This window comes from Podospora pseudocomata, chromosome 3 (assembly GCF_035222375.1).
Source record: "Podospora pseudocomata strain CBS 415.72m chromosome 3, whole genome shotgun sequence".
Classification (NCBI taxonomy): Eukaryota; Fungi; Ascomycota; class Sordariomycetes; order Sordariales; family Podosporaceae; genus Podospora; species Podospora pseudocomata.
Window position 1 is genome coordinate 2,469,970 of NC_085887.1, and position 15,304 is coordinate 2,485,273.

The 15,304-nt window shown below is 53.5% G+C and overlaps 6 protein-coding genes across 6 annotated transcripts; 2 read left to right on the forward strand and 4 right to left on the reverse strand.

Annotated features, from left to right (window-relative positions):
• The first annotated feature begins 1,681 nt into the window (after window positions 1-1,681).
• QC762_306980 (uncharacterized protein) lies at window positions 1,682-3,865 on the forward strand. Its single transcript, XM_062888988.1, has 2 exons — window positions 1,682-2,150; window positions 2,212-3,865. The coding sequence occupies exons 1-2, from the start codon at window positions 2,115-2,117 to the stop codon at window positions 3,664-3,666; spliced, it is 1,491 nt and encodes a 496-aa protein (XP_062744926.1). The 5' UTR covers window positions 1,682-2,114; the 3' UTR covers window positions 3,667-3,865.
• Window positions 3,848-5,078, reverse strand: BET1 (protein transport protein bet1; the record flags this gene model as incomplete). Its single annotated transcript, XM_062888989.1, has 3 exons — window positions 3,848-4,475; window positions 4,565-4,798; window positions 5,068-5,078. 3 exons carry the CDS (start codon window positions 5,076-5,078, stop codon window positions 4,175-4,177), a joined length of 546 nt encoding a protein of 181 aa, XP_062744927.1. The 3' UTR covers window positions 3,848-4,174.
• A 1,297-nt stretch (window positions 5,079-6,375) lies between these two features.
• Window positions 6,376-6,882, reverse strand: CHZ1 (Histone H2A.Z-specific chaperone; the record flags this gene model as incomplete). Its single annotated transcript, XM_062888990.1, has 3 exons — window positions 6,376-6,545; window positions 6,615-6,627; window positions 6,724-6,882. The coding sequence occupies 3 exons, from the start codon at window positions 6,880-6,882 to the stop codon at window positions 6,376-6,378; spliced, it is 342 nt and encodes a 113-aa protein (XP_062744928.1).
• A 618-nt stretch (window positions 6,883-7,500) lies between these two features.
• On the reverse strand, window positions 7,501-8,369 carry QC762_307010 (uncharacterized protein; the record flags this gene model as incomplete). The annotated part of the gene is made up of 2 exons (XM_062888991.1): window positions 7,501-7,564; window positions 7,618-8,369. 2 exons carry the CDS (start codon window positions 8,367-8,369, stop codon window positions 7,501-7,503), a joined length of 816 nt encoding a protein of 271 aa, XP_062744929.1.
• Window positions 8,370-8,975: 606 nt separating this feature from the next.
• Window positions 8,976-11,159, reverse strand: PHO80 (Pho80p cyclin; the record flags this gene model as incomplete). The annotated part of the gene is made up of 2 exons (XM_062888992.1): window positions 9,594-11,159; window positions 8,976-9,543 (listed from the first exon to the last, which is right to left on the reverse strand). Exons 1-2 carry the CDS (start codon window positions 10,397-10,399, stop codon window positions 8,976-8,978), a joined length of 1,374 nt encoding a protein of 457 aa, XP_062744930.1. The 5' UTR covers window positions 10,400-11,159.
• Window positions 11,160-11,956: 797 nt separating this feature from the next.
• On the forward strand, window positions 11,957-15,029 carry QC762_307030 (uncharacterized protein; the record flags this gene model as incomplete). Its single annotated transcript, XM_062888993.1, has 3 exons — window positions 11,957-12,215; window positions 12,266-13,992; window positions 14,052-15,029. 3 exons carry the CDS (start codon window positions 11,957-11,959, stop codon window positions 15,027-15,029), a joined length of 2,964 nt encoding a protein of 987 aa, XP_062744931.1.
• Between the last annotated feature and the right edge of the window lie 275 nt (window positions 15,030-15,304).

Here is a 15,304-nt window from a genome sequence, read left to right on the forward strand (position 1 = left end):
GACCAGCCTCAACGTTCCTTATCTCGAACGAAGGGGTGGCCCCCGCAGCCCGATCGCCTTACGCACAGACGTCACTGGTCTTTAAGACTTGGCCGGCTCTCCCTCCTCCACCACCACCACCCCATCTCATCCAGCGAAAGGCCTGTGTTTTAAGCATATAAAGTGTGGTAGCTACTCACCCTACCTTGTCATCCCGAGATCACCGATGGTCGGCCGTATCGCCGCGGGTGGAAACAGTCCCATCAGGACGGAAACTCTCGTCCACCTTCACCACACCCTCTGGCACCCGCATCATCTGAAGTTGGGAAAACGGTTTTCAGACCACGCGACAGCATCCCGCGGTGGAACGTTGCATATGTTTGGCTGTCTTCTGCTGTGTTTCCCGTCTCAGCCAGAGCCGCAGGGCCGTATTTGGGGCAGAGGGTGATCCTGGCGACCTGAGACTCTTCCCGCAACGATGAACCCAAATTCCCCTCAAGGCGGGGTAGAGAGACGCGCAGTGGAACCCTGGCTTGGGCAAGGAGATGGGAGGCAAGGCTCCACTTCGTGGGGGGCGTTGCTGGAGGGTGACTGTATGAATAGACAGCAGCCATTCATCAGCAGCATGTTTGAGAGCCAAACATCTGATCCGCGTGCTTGTTCATGCCGGAATCGCTCCACCGGAGTTGGGAGTCATTCGTGCTCTCTCCTTCTGGCTTCTGAGCTGTCGCCCGTTCCGCTGGCCGAGATCGGCGGGTTCCCGGTCTTTGATGGACCTTGCCATCCAGACCGCCCGTTCAGCTATCGCCCGAGAATGCCCTTGACAAGGCTGCAAGGCCAGTTGTATGTGCCTTATTCCCAGCAGCTTTCCAGCCAGTCATGTTTAACAAGACGTAAGAATATTCTTTTTCCCTCTGTTCAACTGGTCACGGCAAACATTGAGCACACGACCGGCTACGCGGCTCCCTCATGTCTCCCCACGCGCAGTCTTCCCCCTTTTGCCATTGCTATTCCGAGAAATTCCGAAGGGTGAGCTCGTTAGCGTGGCAGGCGAGAATTGGCTGCATGTTCATTTACAGCGGCGCTCAGCGGGTGGCCTTCCATGCAGGTAGGGAAAGGCCCGCAAGGAGGCAATACTGAAGCATTCAGACGGAATTCAAGCTCTTGTGCAGGAGGTCAGCTTGCCATTATTACCTCACAAAAACTACGGTTTTCCTGTGGGACCCTCGGGACGAAATGCCCCTGGATTTTCGTCGAGGTCCACGGATCCGAAGGGATGGGTAATTCAAATCGAGTGATCCAGGTCGCACAATCTGATAATGATAACCCAACTTGTGTTGCCGTGGTCGGGAGCTTATTTGGTAAGACCTCTTTGTCTGCCATACCGGTGCTCGATAACTACCAGTCGGCTTCATCCACAATGACAGTTGTCTCGCCTGGTCCCGAAGAACACGGGACACAAGCTCGACTGACTCTTCAGTTCACGGCAGGTTGAGTCGGATGCTATGAGTGTGGCGGGGCTTGTCTTGTCCACCACCACCGGGCTCGGTTGTTTTCACGAGGGTTTCCACACATGAGCTTACCCCTCGGTCTTGGTGTTGAGACGGGTACCAATGCTCCGACGAGCGACAGAGAGAACCCGTTTTCGTGCCGTTTACCGTTGGCAAGGAGCTTTCCTTAGGCAGTTATGTTTTGAAATGTCTTGACCTCAGGGACCCACGGGGAGTTAAAAGCCAAGTTTCCCGGTGCGGGTGTGGACTGTGCGACCCTGGCCCTTGGGAGCACAGACCATATCATGTCGCCGCATCGTGGGGTAAGTATCTTGTATACAGTATCAATACAGCTTGGATGGCAGAAGATGGCACTGTGGAATAAACAATTTGTCGTCATTCGTCCAGAGAGGTCGCGACTTTTGAAGCGCGACGGCTCAAAGTCAACATTTATTGTCGCAACGACGAAGCTTGCAGTCACGGTTCAACAGTCACAACCAATGTTGTGATATCACTTGGGACGACTGATTTTTAAATTGATCATAGTAGAAGAGATCCCCTACTACTTCAGCTACCAACCAGAAATGAGGTGCAAAAGGTCGACGTTGCAATCAATCCATAACTGATAGCGAACTGTCCGCAACCATGTTCACTACCTTACCCGACCTCACCCCCCGAGATGTAAGCCCCCGTTTCCTCTCCCTCCTTCGCATTCTATCACTAACCCTCTCTCCTACAATAGAGCCACTCCTCATGGTACACCTCCCCCCGCCGCCCCCACCCCCCCCAACAATCCCACCACCCCTCCACAGCCTTCACCGAATCCTCCACCACCCTTGACAACAACTCCCTAGTCCCCCCTCCCCCTCCCCCCAACTCCCGCCACAACAACAAATCATCCTCCTCCACCAACTCAATCATCGACCGCTCCTTGTTAGGCCGCCTAAAAGCCGACGAGGACCTCATCCGCCGTCGCCAAGCCCACATCGCGACCCACGGCCAGCAATGGCTTAAACCCCCCGGTCTAGCCAAGACATTATTCCAGATGAGGGAAGAGAAACGTGAACAAGAGGAGCACGCCGAGGCGGTAAGAAGGGAGATGGTAGCGCAGGAGCTGGCCGAGGCGCAGGCTGCCGAGGAGGAGCAGGGTGTTGAGGAAGGTGAGGAAGAAGAGGGGATGGAGGTTGATTTGGATGGGGAGATTCCCGAGGGGATGATGGACATGGAAGAAGAGGATTTGGATGATGAAATTCTCGAGGGTGATCTTGATGATGATGATGATGATGATCTGGATGATGCGGTGCCAGGGGAGGATTTGGATGATGAGATACCCGAGGGAGACTTGGATGATGATATACCCGAGGGAGGGGGGTTTGGGTATGATGGTGCGAGTGATGATACGGACGAAGAGGAGGGGGACACGGAGCAGAACATCAACAACACTTTTCAAACCGCGCAGTTTGACACGTCGGGAGATGAAAGCAGTTCTGTCGACCCGAACGATGTTTCGCTTACCGAGGTGCAACAGCAGCGCCGGATGGAGAGGAGGGAGCTTCAGTCACGGGTGGCTATCGTTCGTGCGCAGGAGCAGAGGATGAGAGATCTCATGGCGCAGCAGAGCCAACCGAGACATGGGAATAACAACAGTAACGACGATGATTTGTATGGTGGGAATGACAATGACGACAACCACTACCGCGACGGAGGAGCGAATGACATGTTGGAAGAGGAAGACATTGTTTCGTCTCGGCAGCCGGAAGGGGGGGTTGAGTCGGGGGGTGATATGGACATGGGGGCTGACCTGGACGACGAGATTCCTGACGCGAGCGGGATCAGTGGGGTTAGCGGTGGTGCCGGGTTCGGGATGGACGGGGCGGGTTATGAGCATACTGACTCTGAGGCTGAGCTTAGCGATGATGGGACGCAGGGGAATGTTAGTTTTGCCAGAGGCGGGGGGAGTGTTAGATGGCAGCAGCAACAGCAGGGGAATTTCAGGAGCAGTGCTGTTGGCCCACCGCCGCAGCAGCAGCAGCAGAATTTCAGGAATAGTGGGGGGAACTTTAGGAGCAGTGGGATGGGAAGGTTTGATCCTAGGTCGAGTCTGAATCACGATATTAGTGGGTTTTTGAGCTTGGACGGGAGTAGTATGATTGGGAGTAGTCCTCATGCTAGTTTTAGGAGGAGTCGACATGGTTAAGAAGCTTGGGTGGTGGTGGTCGAAGAGGGAGTGTGTGTGGTTTAGTTCAAGTATGATACCCATTTGTTTGTCTTAAACTGGGAGTATGGCGTATCGTTATGGAACCGGATTCATAGGGCTTTTTTGAGTCTTGTATTACACTGATGAAAGGCATGGAAGAGGCGCGAAACTGGTTGAGGTAGTCAAGCATTGCATGCCATTTTCAGTCACGCCCTGGCAGCATATCAAAAGTGAGAAAAGAATCCATGTACCAATATTAAATAAATTTGTAAACCAAAACATTACTAGGCCCGCCATAGCATGTCGAACAGAGCTTTATATAACTGGATGAAGCCAAGAAAGCAGAGTCAAACCCAAGCGCCCATGCCTTTTTCACATCATTCTCCCACCCCTTTCCCTCCTTTCGTATTCACGTCCATCTTTTTTCCCTTTCCGCCCTCATCCACACTATTACTTCATATCCTTTTCCCCCACCAGCCGTCCATCCCATCAGTCTAGGTCAAACAGGCTAAAACAACCATACCCAAACAAACAAGACAATCACCGCCGCGAAAAACGCCAACCAAACCCTCCACCCAACCCCCGTCCTCTCGGCCATGACCAACATCCTGTTCATCGTCCCCCTCAGTCTCAATCTCGTGTTATCAAAGCCCTCGTTCATCTTCTCCGCCAGCGCCGAGCTCTCCCTGATCTCGTCCCCAATCGCAACCGTCATGTCCTTGAGTATCCGGACCTTGCCGAGGATGCCGTCGACCTGGGCGTCGTTTTGGGATTCGAGCTCGTTGAGGACCGCGTCTGAGTATTGGCCCCTAGTTCCATCCGAGCACCTTAGCGATTGGAACCACGAAAAAACAAAGAAAGGTAGGGAAGGGGTGGGAAAGGAGAGGGGGAAACACACTTTCGATTTGGAGTCGCTGACCGATACCCGCCATTGCCGGAACTCCCCTCGCCGATTCCTAGTGATGAACTGCCATTGTTGCTTGGGTACCCCCCGTAGCCATACCCGCCGCCTGCTCGGCCGGGTTGGGAGTTGAAGGTTGATGGGGAGGCGGTGCGGGAGGAAGGGCCACCGGAGTAGCCTTTGAAGAGGTCGGAGCGGGAGTCGCGTTGGTGGAGGGTTGAGGAGGGGAATCTAAGGGGGGTGTTAATTATTGCTGGTAAGAGGGAGGTGACCATGCGGCGCGCCTCGAGGATTGGGTTGTCGTAGGGTGGGTTGCGCTGGCCATCGGGGTTCATCGCGCGGCGGCGGTTGCGTCGTCAAACTGGCAGAGTGAAGCCATCGCGGATTCTTTGCATTCAATGACGTTGGTGTCGCTGTCAAGAACCGTCGCGCACCACCCCATCCTATTCCCTTCGATGCGCGCGCGCGCGCGCAAGCAGCAAAATAACCTAAAAACTCACCGAGAAGCCATCTTATCCTACCCCCTATCCGGTCGCCGGATAGTATTCTCTAGGTATTGTTCGTTGTATCGCAGCGCTATCTCCCAAACGACCCTCTATCCATTGTTATCCTTTCCCCAAACTGTGGCGCTCTCTTGTTTTGTCGCGAGTAGGAGTTGTTCGTGTGTTGTTGTAAGGTGGAACTTTTCCCCCAGCACCTGGCCTGATCACAAGGATTTAAGGTTTAGACTACGTGGTTGCTGTGTAACTACCGGGTAGGTGTTGTTTAGGGCGTACGTCGCCTGCTGCGTGCGCGTGGCCTGTAAAAGTGTCCTTTGTCCACCCCAAGCTTTCCGCACGATGTGACTGGCCAGCTTTTAAAGAGAGCCTCTCCCAAAATTTATGGGGGCAAAGGGGTAAAATTAAAAAAACCAGCGAGAAAGAAGAACTTCTTTGTTGGCCAATTGAAGTCTCGATTTATTACAGCAAGCAATCCAACCCTTAAGGGGTTGGCTACCGGCAACGGGGCAGGAAACTAGAAAGTGTGCTCCGTGTTATGGTCCGCTAATTGTTGATCTTAAATCACTTGCTCTGCAAAACCCCTATTAGCTGCAGCTTTTACTTTGCACATTGACATCTTCACTCTCAAGGTCCAACTGACGAGGCAATGCATGTGAACTCTCTTCCCCGTTGGGCTGAAAATGGATCTCAACACACTCTGGGCATTCCCCAGTGGACCAAGCCTTACCAAAGCCAAAAATAAAATGCAGCAGGGGTAGTGCCGACGTTGGCAACAGCTCCCTTCAGCAAAAAGGAGGGGAACCCAGAAACACGGTATTGTTTACGAGGATGCAGCTTGACGTTCCATGAGGGGGTGAGATGCGACTCGAAGATGCGCTTTTGAATTTCATAAACCGCAAGCCACATCCAATCCATAGCTGGAGAGAGCTAGACAATTCCCAGATCGCAACCCTCTCTACAAGGGTCGCATCCTCCTGTATAGCAAGCCCCCTCTGTTCAGACCACAAAAGTCTTTTCTGTTCTTATAAATTTGACGCCTTCTGTCCGAAACCCATTTCCCAAAACCACCCCTCTGTGTATCAGACTAGATGAAATCGCAATGTTTTATGAAAAAACCACACAACCAAATCATCCCTCCTGTATAATAGACTGGCGAGAAAAGAAGCCATGGGCCCGGATCTGGTGTTTCTTCCTCAACATCATTAAAGGCTCATGCTCATTTCAGTGTCGTAAATCAAAAAACGATGCCGCAAAGAAAGATCCGAAAACGTCAGAGACAGAGAGAATGAAAGTGACGCTGTGGTGAATTTAGGCGTCCTTCATCTCCTCATCCGGAGCCTCGAAGTCGTCATCGTCCTCCTCGTCGTCGTCACCCTCGGGAGGGTTCTCCTCGGCGGCCTTGGCGAAGTCGATGACCTTGCCGCGGGTGCGACGGCCAATGACGTTCTCGAGGTCGATCTCCTCCATGCCATCCTCCTCTGTGAGATGGTTAGTTATGCGACTCGATATGACGTGGGCATGCTTTGTTTTGATTTAGGTAAACATACCAACTTCGGCCTCCTGTAGTAAACACTGTTAGCAAGTTGCCCCTCCAAAGTAATAATGCGACTCGCGAATCGCGCAAGTGTCTCGAGTCGCAGCAAAAAGAAAACATACCTCCTCGACCTCCTCCTCATCGTCATCATCATCATCGTCCTCGACCATAGAGGTATCATCAACTGGCTGCTCGGTGCTCTTGCCCTTGCCCTTGAAATCGGTCTGGGCAGCGCCAGCCTCGGCAGCCGCAGTGGGGTCTGTAGCACCGTTGGAAGCCATATTTGCGATTTGTTTGTAGTGTTGTGTTGGGATTGCAAGGTAGAAAACTCGTGAGTCGGACCGTGTAGAGTTTAAGGTTTGGAGTTTGCGTGTAGTGACAACGCAGAGCGGGGGCAGAATAGAAGGAAAGTAGGGATGGAAGTCGTGGCAGATGGAGATCTGATGGTCGCTGGCGCAGTGAACCTCTCAGCTTTATTATTGGAAAGCTTATTTGTGGGGCTGAGGTGCGGGCGAAACTGCGCTAAACTTTATCGGCTCGATCACCACTGGCAACCAGCTGACAGGGGTCCGAGAGCTGACGGCAGTAGCCACCAGCTAGCCCACTGTGTGAGGGCTCGCGCTGCGCTGCGTCGCGCAAAGGCCATCGAATGATCAACAAGTCTAGAGCGGCAGCTTGCCGCCGACCTGTGAATCGGGACGGGTGATTGTAGAGAGAGAGGAGCGACAGCTTGATCAGAGAAACCAGTCCGTGTCCATGGAAAAGAACAACAACAGCGCCTCCCTCTTGTTGAATACACAAAGAGACCACCACACGCCATGACACAAGCCCCTGGAAAAAAGACAACAGAAAATGCCATAATGAATGCCAAAAACTCATGATGATATGCCCAAAACCTCTCATTTCCCATCTCCACCACCTCCCAGCAGCAAAACAGCACCCAAAAGAATTGCCCACCAGTACCTATTCTCACATTAGCACACACCCCCATAATATCATCCATCATCGCCACCCACTTTTGAAGAAAACTCCTCTCCTCAACCTCCATCTTCCTCCCCTCAGCGCTCAGCACAACCGGCTTCCCCAACCCCGGCTGCCTCCCCCTCTCCATCCCCCTAACCACCACCCTCGGCCCAAAATTCCTCGTCTGCCCAGCATCAACCCTCACCCCCCTCACCACAACCCCAACCACCTCCTCCCCCTTCTCATCCACATTCAGCACAAAGTTCGGCTGGTACCCCTGCCCAAAGTTCTCCACCGACACCACCGCCGCCGAGGAGGCCCATCTCCCTGTTTTCTCATCATACACCCCAACTCTAACAAGCTTCGTCTCGGGGTCGAATTCGGGGGGTTCATAGCTCAGGACGGAGGGAGCTGGCGCATCCTCCTCTGAGGAGGGGTTGGTGGAAGAAGAGGGGTGGTAGTTTAGTTCGGCGAGGAGGACCGGCGGGGAGGAAGACGAGATGGGTTGAATGTAGACTGGTGCTATGCGCCCGGTGGGAGGGGAGGTATAGGTAACATCGTCGTCGTATTCTTGGGCCGTGACTGCTGTTGCAAGGGCCGCGAAGGCGGAGAGTAGGTGGGATCGCTTCATGGTGGGCGGTTTGTGTTTCGGTTGTCGGTTTGAAGACAAAAGCCGGCCGAGATTGGAATTGGATTGGTGATGATGCTCCAGGGCTTGGCGTCGAGCTGAGGTGCACGTCCCCCCAAGCTTTTGGGCCAGCCGTCTTGGCACTGTGCTGAGGGATTGGCAGGGGTTCATCAACATCGTCTTTTGAACAACTGAGAATAAACGATATCATCACTGTTAGGCTCAACAGTCCAAAAATACCGTCGTCTGATGTCTTCAACATCACCTTTCCGAATGCCACCACCATAGTCTGAGAAAAACTAGAGACCTGCAACCTGATCGCTGTATTCAACGCTATATGCATATAAACCTCTTCGCTTCTCGTGGTATCTTCGCAACATCTTCTCTCACGCTTCTATGTCACCAGGAGCCTATCCTAGAACTCTTATATTCTTCTTCTTCTTTTTTCTTCTCTCTCCATCCAAAACCCGATCACCGCGCTGTTTTTTCACGTCTTTAGCGGCTTTCGCTTCCAAAATGGCCGCTATAGCTTCCCCGTATACGGCGACGATCTGATTCCTCCAGCTCTTGCGCTTCTTTACAGATTGGGAAAGGCCCGGCTGCCATTATTGCGACTGCATGCCTTGGCGCACCGAGGCTAAACGGCGGGTTCTGTGGATCGTATATGCTGAGAAAATCGATCGTAATAGCCGTCCCAGTCCAGTTTGCCGTGTGACGCACGTGAGTTGCTTCATTCTTTCCCCATGGCAAAGCCGCCAGGAAGGGCTCGCCAAGCGTAAGTCCCTAGCGATATCTCAAAGGTGAACGCCCTTCCGATTGTTTGAATCGTGGTGATTGCACGCACTGGCTCCTTGTCTCCTCGTCGTGGCCCCCATCATTATCACCATCCTCGTCGTCATCGTCCTCGTCGTCGAGCACATCGCTGTCATCGTCCTCTCCCTCGTCTTCGCCGTCGTCTTCGAGTGGAATCTCTTCTCGTTCAAGCACGTATCCTGGACACCGCTCCACAAGTCCCTTGTAGTACGACACAAGTATGTCTGGGTTGGGGACAATTTTCCAGTCCACCCTGTACAGGAACTCGAGCTCGAGCAGTTTCAGCTCGTTGACTTTTATTCCCCCGACTTTAGCGTAGGTCGAGTTGTTCCAGAAGGCGTCTGAGAGGCCCTTTGCTGCTACCGTGGCAGCCGTGATGAGGAACCGATGCACGGTCAGCGTGTTGATGGTGAATTCGGGGTAGCAGGCACATAGTCGGTCGATATAATAAACCATGGAGAGTAGAAGTGGTGGGCTGAGAGTAGCATGTCTCGCTAGGCGGTGAAGATAATCCAAAACTGAGATGCCAGGCGCCGTACTGGAACAAGTCAGCATGGAACTCGGACATTTGCAGCAGCAGCAACATACCGTGAGTGAAATCGTGTAAGATTGCCTGACTTCAGAGCAAGCACATCGTTGGTTTCAATAAGCTCTCCAAGCATATGCGCTATCAAAACAACCATATCTTCGGTGAGGCAAAATTCATATTTTCGTGGCAGTTCTTTCGATGGCAACTGTTCTGGCCTTGCGCGCTTGCTAGAGGGTGAGGGGTTTTGTCCCGCATCTTGTGATGGCGATGCGCCTCTGCTCCCTGGCCCCTGGGAGTTTCGCCGTTTTGAGGGTGAGGCGGCTACGGCCTCGGTATGCTGGTGCTGCTGCTTCGCAACGGCCGGCGGGACGGGCTTCTTGGTCGGGTCCGGTGTCACCGCCGCTGCTGGTGCCGCTTGGGCAGCGTAGTGGTCGCCGGGAGCAGCCATGGCTCGTGACTGCGTGGTCGGCGGGGTTTGGTGTGGTTGGGCTCCTTCGGGTTTGGTATGAGATAATGGTTCCCCTGTAGCATAATTGATACGTTCCATAGGTGAATACTGGGTTGCAGCGTCGACGGCTACATAGTGTTTCGAGGGGGGGATCGCGGACGCTATTGTCGTCGAGGTGGTAGTGGTAGCGGTAGTGGTCGTGGTTGAGGTCGAGGGCCCAGCTATTGGGGCAGCAGCAGAAGCGACGGCGGATGACAATGGTGATTGCGATTGTCGGCGAGACTTGGCAACAGCCTGGACCCGGGGAGAAGACTGTCTGGGCGAGGAGGCGGGAACATAGTGGCTTCCAATGTTGGGAAAGCTGCTTCTCGGGGAGGCATTGACAGAGGAGACGACCGGGGACGGTGTCAACATCATCCCAAGCTCTTTCCTCCTGCGAGCGCAGGTGTATGCGCGGTCAATGCTGTGAATGGGAATTCCTGCGGCAGGCCGATCAATGGCACGGTGGGGCTCCGTTGAACAACGTTTTTCCCCACAATCTCATAGGGCGGCTGCTGCCGGGGACGAAGTAGGCCAAACAAAAAATGGCTCTCAATGGCAAAATCGGATCTGGTGGGAATTTTCCTCGAGATATCTATATATCGTCGTAGATATCTGTTTCCGTATCTGTATCTGTATCGGTATGTGTAGCTGGATCGCCAAGACTGCTGTTCGGATAATACGACAAAGAAATTTCCTGGGCGGCTCTATGTTTAGGTAGGTGAAGATCGCAGCTGAGTGGGAACTATACGCGGTACATCCGATATCCGAACAGGTATTTCGCTGAAACCGAGTAGGAGGAACGTAAGGAAGTCGTGTGACGGGCGGAACAGCACCAGCATCTGATATTTATGACTGCCCCTTGCCTTGTGGATGGTTGTGCAGCAGTACCTAAGCAGGCGGGCTGGGTAGCTGAGCCAAAGAGATCGTCCACACGGATCACGTTTTCATGTGAGGGTGGTCGACTTGCCGGCAGATTCAAGGCAAGGTGAGAGGCCTGGGGCAGCCCAGGACTGGCTGCGGATGGAGACCCGGGGCCTAGAAACCGGGAAGATGGCTTGGCGTTCTGGAAAACAGAACTGACAGCAGAGTATTGCCTGGGCGGTGACAGCGAGATGTGTCAAGGCCCATGAGGAGACCGCCATGTGTTGCCCTGCTAGTGCTCTACAGATCTCACCGTGACACATGCACAGCCAGGACACTTCTATCAGAGGCGGGCAGTGCCTCATGTTCAAATCAGAGTGAGGCCGACGACTGGGAGGGCCGGAACCCAGTTGCTTGGTTGCCCTGGTTTTGGTGGAATATCTCTGCCCACTGGTTGGAAGCTTCTCTCTCGTTCGCCTATTCCCGTTGGTCTCGGCGGTTCAGTAGACTACCTTATAGCTGATCTTGAAGCCGTGAAAGTGACAGATGGTGATATCTTGGAACAGAATGGGATTTCGATGCAATGGGATCTCTTTGCCTTATCTTATCACAGCCCCCCCATGCCATCGGCAGCCGCGAGCCAGGGAGCCAGGCCACCCCAGTCCAGACCACCTGCCGGGGCCGGGCCGGAGTGGGGTTCCTAGCTTGCTCCAATCTGCATTCAATCATCGATTGGTTACGCCTTCCAGCTGTCGAACTTCCATCGCAGCAGTTGCATTCGATGAATGATTTAACCATATCCCAAAGCACCCAGACGCACCACACGGTCCCCCTCACTCTCAACATCTCAGCCCATCGATTACTTTTGTTCATTATTGCCCACAGACTCGTCGCCTGGCCATTTGCTCCCCATCATTCCAATCTTTACATCTTCAATCCGCCCGCGATACAACTAATACCGTACAACTACATACTCCGACGCAAAGAACGACCACATACCTTTCCACGAATCAGTCTCTATTGGCTGGCCACCCTTTGATCAGCAGCTATCAGCAGAAACCCGAGCTCGCTATGACGATGGCCCAGGCCTCGAGCCCTCCAGTGCTCACACCGCACAAGATAACTAGAAGCTATTCAGAACAGGTTGCCGAGCTTCGAGCAATCAAGGACAAGTGTATTGGTCATCTGCAAAACAAAGAAGAATGGGTCGAGAAGGGTATACTGGGGTCTATCCTCCAGGCGCTACAAGGTAGCGCTCCGTCACACGTGCTGACAGAGGAGGACTCTGTTCGTCTGCTGTGTCTGGAGCTGCTTGCAAGTATCTCAGGGGGCAAGTATCTCTTCTCCCAAGCGGCTGCTCCCGGTGCTAACGTTCGTCAGGGGGGCCACAATTCCTTAACCCCCTTCATGCGGTCGACGTTGTCACAACAGTTCTATCTTATATTTCTCTCGCCCACCAAAACTCGCCCCGGGTCGTTCTGACAGCCCTCCGCATCATTCGCAACATGACCGAGGCCACGAGTGTTGCTCTACCAGGTCACGATGATCTCAACAGATTGGCCGATGCTCTATTCAGACCGGAACATCTCGAGTCATTTCATGCTATTCTTACACAACCTTCTGCCGATTCGGTCATACAAGAGCAAAAGCGCTTGGTCTTGAGTTCGATTGCCCGGTTATGCAATAAAGAGGAACATCAAAACGTTTTGGCCGACAGTGGTGTTCTGGATGTGCTCGCGACGATACTGGCCAGTTTCATTGTGGCCCGAGGCGAGGTCATACCTGGAGCGGAAATGGTTGCGGAAACAGATGGCCTAGCTGATATGATTCCAGCCCCGGCTCCCCGAGGGGCAAGTCTCGCCTTGACGTTGGAAGCAATATCGGCCATCATTTGCAACTCTAAGTTACGTTGCTGCATGTTTGTGCTTTCTCCGGCAATCCTAGCCGTTCTCCCTTTGATCGACTTTACCCCTGCGTCAGCAGAACCAAGGGCTCCTGGTGCTGGCGGTGCCGCGGGCAAAAGCCACGGGGCCATGGACTATCTCCTGCCCCTAATGCCCGGTTCCCAGTCTAGGAGCAGTTCCCAGGTTGCCCAGCTTCCTCCCTCCAGCTTGTCGCGGAATGCTTCGTCAGACAGGCGCTCTCAGACATACAAATTTACTGGCCTCGATCCCGCCAGTGAGGACTCGGATGCTGACAACCTGGAAAGTCCTGTGGTGCCCTGGCTTCTCAATCTTGTGCGGAAGACAAGTGGGCTCGAGAGGGTGGCAGCGGCTTCTGTTCTGACGTCTCTGTTCAAAGCCAACCTCACCCGCCTGGACCGAGAACAGGAACTGGCTTACCTCCTTGTGCCTATACTCTGCAATCTGATAAGGGATCATATGAAGGAAATTCCTCCGTCGATTTACACGACCACATTTATTGACAGTGATACGGAAAAGGACTGGGCCATTCTGGAGAAAACGCCGGAAGTGTTGGCGCGCTTGGTTGGGGGGAGCGAGATCTTGCAGAAGTCTGCTCATGAGTGTGGCGTAATCAAGACAACGGCCAAGCTTCTCAAGGATGCATATGAGCTATTGGCTTCGCCGTTGATCCCGAGCCCGTGGACAGCATTTCCCCGTCAGAGTATGGTTTCGGAAGGGAGCCCTCCATCGTGCCAACTCGGACCGCCGGGGCCGGTCCCATTGTACATCCATAGGATCAGGATGAGGTACAGTGCACTGACGCTCGTGGCGGGGATGTGTTCATCGCGAGAGGATTACCGCAAGGAGCTTGCTTCCCAGGAGCTGGTTCCTTTTATTGTCGAGTCGCTTGCGGTACGACCCGGGAAGCCCCAAAATCGAAAGGGGAAGTCGGCTTCCAAGAAGGAAGGGAAAGATGGGGCTGAGAGGTTGGCTTATGGACAGAACCCCACCAGCGTGATTCTGGCGGCCTGTCATGCGTTGCGGTGTCTCGGGCGATCAGTCAGTATTCTAAGGACGACCTTTTTAGATCATGATGTCTGGCAGCCTGTTTACAAGCTCATGAAACACCCCGATTTGGAGGTGCAAATTGCAGCTTGCAGTGTTGTCATCAACCTCTTGGCAAGCTCCAGTCCCATGGTTGAGGTAAGTTTTGTCCCGAATTTTGAGTGGTTGATCACATGTACTAACACTCATCTTACTAGCCTCTTCTCCAAGCGGGTATCTCCAAGATCCTCTGCGAACAAGCACACTCTCACGAGCCAGGGCTGCGTCTCAACGCGGTCTGGGCACTCAAGCACTTGATCCTCGAAGTCGACAATAGCCGCAAGAAGCAACTCCTGGAGGAGTTGGAACCCGGGTGGCTCATCCAGCTGATCAGCGATGACACATCCGAAGAGGGCGCGCCGTACACGCGGCCGCGACGCTCCATGGATGCTGACGAAGACGAGGATATGGACGCGGAAACGACAGAGGAAGAGGAGCCTCACTTGTGGACATGGCGGGGCATGGATGGAAACCCTCGCAGGATAAACTCGCCGCGGATGCAAAAAGCGAAAGAAAAACTCGAGATGCTGCGGAAAGCGGACCTGAACCCGGCACGGAAAGCAAGGAACGACATGATTGCGATTCAGGAGCAGGCGCTGGGTTTTATTCAAAATTTCATCATGAACCCGAACACACCGCAAGACCAGACGGAGCTGGTGGATTACTTGTTTTCGGAGCTGGGGGAGAACAGGTTGTTTGGAATTCTGGCGAACAAGCTCAAGGTGCGGGTGGTGGGGGCGTTTGGCCGGAAGTATTCCAAGGGGAGGGACACGCTGGCGCTGTACCCACAGGCGAAGATCATTATGGCTATCACGTTTATCTTGGTGCACATTGCGGCAAGTATCCCCAGGCATCGACAGTTGGTGATTGCGCAGACCGAGTTGTTGAAGCTGCTGGGGGGCAACCTCGACAACGAATCGGTGGATGTGAGGAGAGGTCTTTGTCACTTGTTTGAGAACCTGAGCGTCCTGGAGGATGATGAGGACAGGCAGCCTTGCGCGCAGAGGGCGTCGGAGCTGGCTAAGCTTGGGGTCTTGTCGAAGCTGGAGGGTTTGGAGACTAATGATGCGGATCTATATGTGAGAGAGAGGGCGAAGGCGGCGGTGGCTCAGTTCAAGACTCCAGCAATGGCTTAGGGAAAAGCGTGGAAGTTGAAAGAGCAGAGGCTAGTGAGAGACTGGACTGAGCTGGCGCATCAGAGTTTGGACCTCACGACAGAGGGGTTGAAGTTGTTGGGAGATTGGTTGTATGGAATGCGATGAAACTGGAGGAAGATGGAAAGCGTGGGTTTTTTTTGTTATTTTGTTTTTTTGGAGTTTTTTGGTTTGCTTGAAGTATGAAGTATATATATGATATGCCAAAGGGTGGTTTGGTCATGGGGAGGAGACGGGGAGAACCTTGCACACATGGA